The sequence below is a fragment of the Poecilia formosa genome, unplaced genomic scaffold, assembly GCF_000485575.1.
Source record: "Poecilia formosa unplaced genomic scaffold, Poecilia_formosa-5.1.2 Scaffold674, whole genome shotgun sequence".
Taxonomy (NCBI): Eukaryota; Metazoa; Chordata; class Actinopteri; order Cyprinodontiformes; family Poeciliidae; genus Poecilia; species Poecilia formosa.
Window position 1 is genome coordinate 17,439 of NW_006800613.1, and position 1,915 is coordinate 19,353.

At 43.3% G+C, this 1,915-nt stretch overlaps 1 protein-coding gene across 1 annotated transcript in view; it reads left to right on the top strand.

Moving 5' to 3' along the window:
* LOC103130784 (slit homolog 3 protein-like) overlaps positions 1–1,915 on the top strand; it is a 68,548-nt gene that overhangs the window by 15,759 nt on the left and 50,874 nt on the right. Inside the window, exon 11 of the mRNA XM_007542284.2 lies at positions 486–629. Coding sequence (XP_007542346.1) covers positions 486–629 — 144 coding nt within the window. The remainder of the gene's footprint in view (positions 1–485; positions 630–1,915) is intronic.

The window sequence follows — 1,915 nt, forward strand, 5'->3', positions numbered from 1 at the left end:
TCATATTTGTCTGCCATCATTTTTTAGTTTGTTCCTACCCTGAATGGTCCGCTCCTTTCTGATGAGCAGAACCACAGCCAGTAGCTGAAAGCTGCTCACAGCAACCTGTCATGGCGGCCACTGGTGGCATTCACAGGACGTCACTAGCTAACGAAGCGACGTTACGACGTTATCTCGTAACGATGTCCCTTAGCTTAGCTAACGGTTGCTAACGTTAGTGGGCGTTAACTAATGACTGGACTCTCTTCTCCCTCCAGTCGATCGTCTGGAGTGTTTTATGTCTGCAGGTTTTCTGTTATCTTGTGAAAGAAAAGGATATTACAATGAGAGACGTTAATGAGCTGGAGGGACGTGACTAATTGCTGCAGTCAGAGGCAGAATGCATGTTTGGCAGGGTGGGATCTTATCTGGTCTTTTACAGCTGGACCTGCTGAAGCCGCAGCAGGCCGCGGAAACACCTGCTGATACTCCTGTTCCTCCCTCAGAAACCTGAGCAACAACAAGCTGAGAGATCTGAGAGAGGGCGCCTTCGACGGCGCCGCCGGCGTGCTGGAGCTGCTGCTAACCGGGAACAAGCTAACCACGCTGCAGGGACGCATGTTCAGGGGCCTGAGCGGCCTCAAGACCCTGTGAGTGTTACCGTACCGCGCTCTGTGTGTGTGTGTGTGTGTGTGTGGCGGGGCGAGCAGTAAATCTGTTTTCTGCCTCAAAGTGGGGACTTTCCCTGCAGGCGACGATTAAATCGTTAGCTTTTATTGGGAAGAACTGGCTGTGCTCTCTGGGTTAAACGGGCCTGACATGGAAAGAACCCAGAACCGGTTTCAGAGACGGAACAGCTGCAGGAAGAGAGCAGAACCAGAACCAGAGCCGGAACAGAACCAGAGATGACAAATCCATTGATTTTTCATCTCTGGATGTGGAACCAGAACATAATTTCTTCACATTGACTCTTTACCGTCTCAACCGTTTCATTTACTGGCTGATTTTTCCATCTGATTCTGTTTATTCATCTCTTGTGTTTCTGCCAGTTTTTATTCTGCAGGTCAAAACTACAAGGCCCATAATGCATTGCAGTGGACAATGCTGCGGTGCATTTAGCTGGCAGTGGGATCTGGGTGTGACACCTAGTTATTAATGCACAGCACTTATAAAAAAACTACTGGATTTTAAAAAAATCATTTTATCTTCAAATTTTATATTTTATTAAACTTTTTTCTCGTAAAAATATCTGCAATTTTTTTTATTTAACACAAATGGCTCAATTTTTTGACATTGAATATCAAACTATATTAGGAATAAAATTAGAGGTGCACCGATTGCAGTTTTCTGGCCGATCGCTAATTACCAACCTTTTAAAAAGCTCTACCTGATTCCGATTTTGGCCGATGCCAATTTTTCCGCCTGAAATGTTGCTCAATATAACAAGATAGTTGTTGAGTTGGCAACACTAGGGTCGTTATAGTCAGGGCCGTGCAGAGGCCACTAAGGGCCAGGTGCTCAAAAAAAAAGGGCCCATCTAACCTCCTTCTAGGACAGAATATTAAAGCCACTCAGTTTTCAGAGTTTAATAAACAATGATAATTACAAAATTGTGAAATATACAATCAAAGCTAAGGTAAATCTCTATACAGAGCATACAACTATGCATATGTAAGATATTTGATTAGTAATTTCTTTCTGCAGGTCTATTTTGTTATAGGAAAGTATTGCAATAATCAAACCCGCAATGTAGCAAGATATGTAAATCAGAGCTGGTGGTTTAGCTCTGATTTACATATTTAGTCTTTACAGAATTACACTATTAAAACTATAAACAAGGGCACAATGCAACCTTTTAGTGACTGTAATCTATAAAACAGAGCTGCCTGTTTGCTGCAGTGGAGATGAAGATGGTCCATTCAGGAAAGCAGAGCTG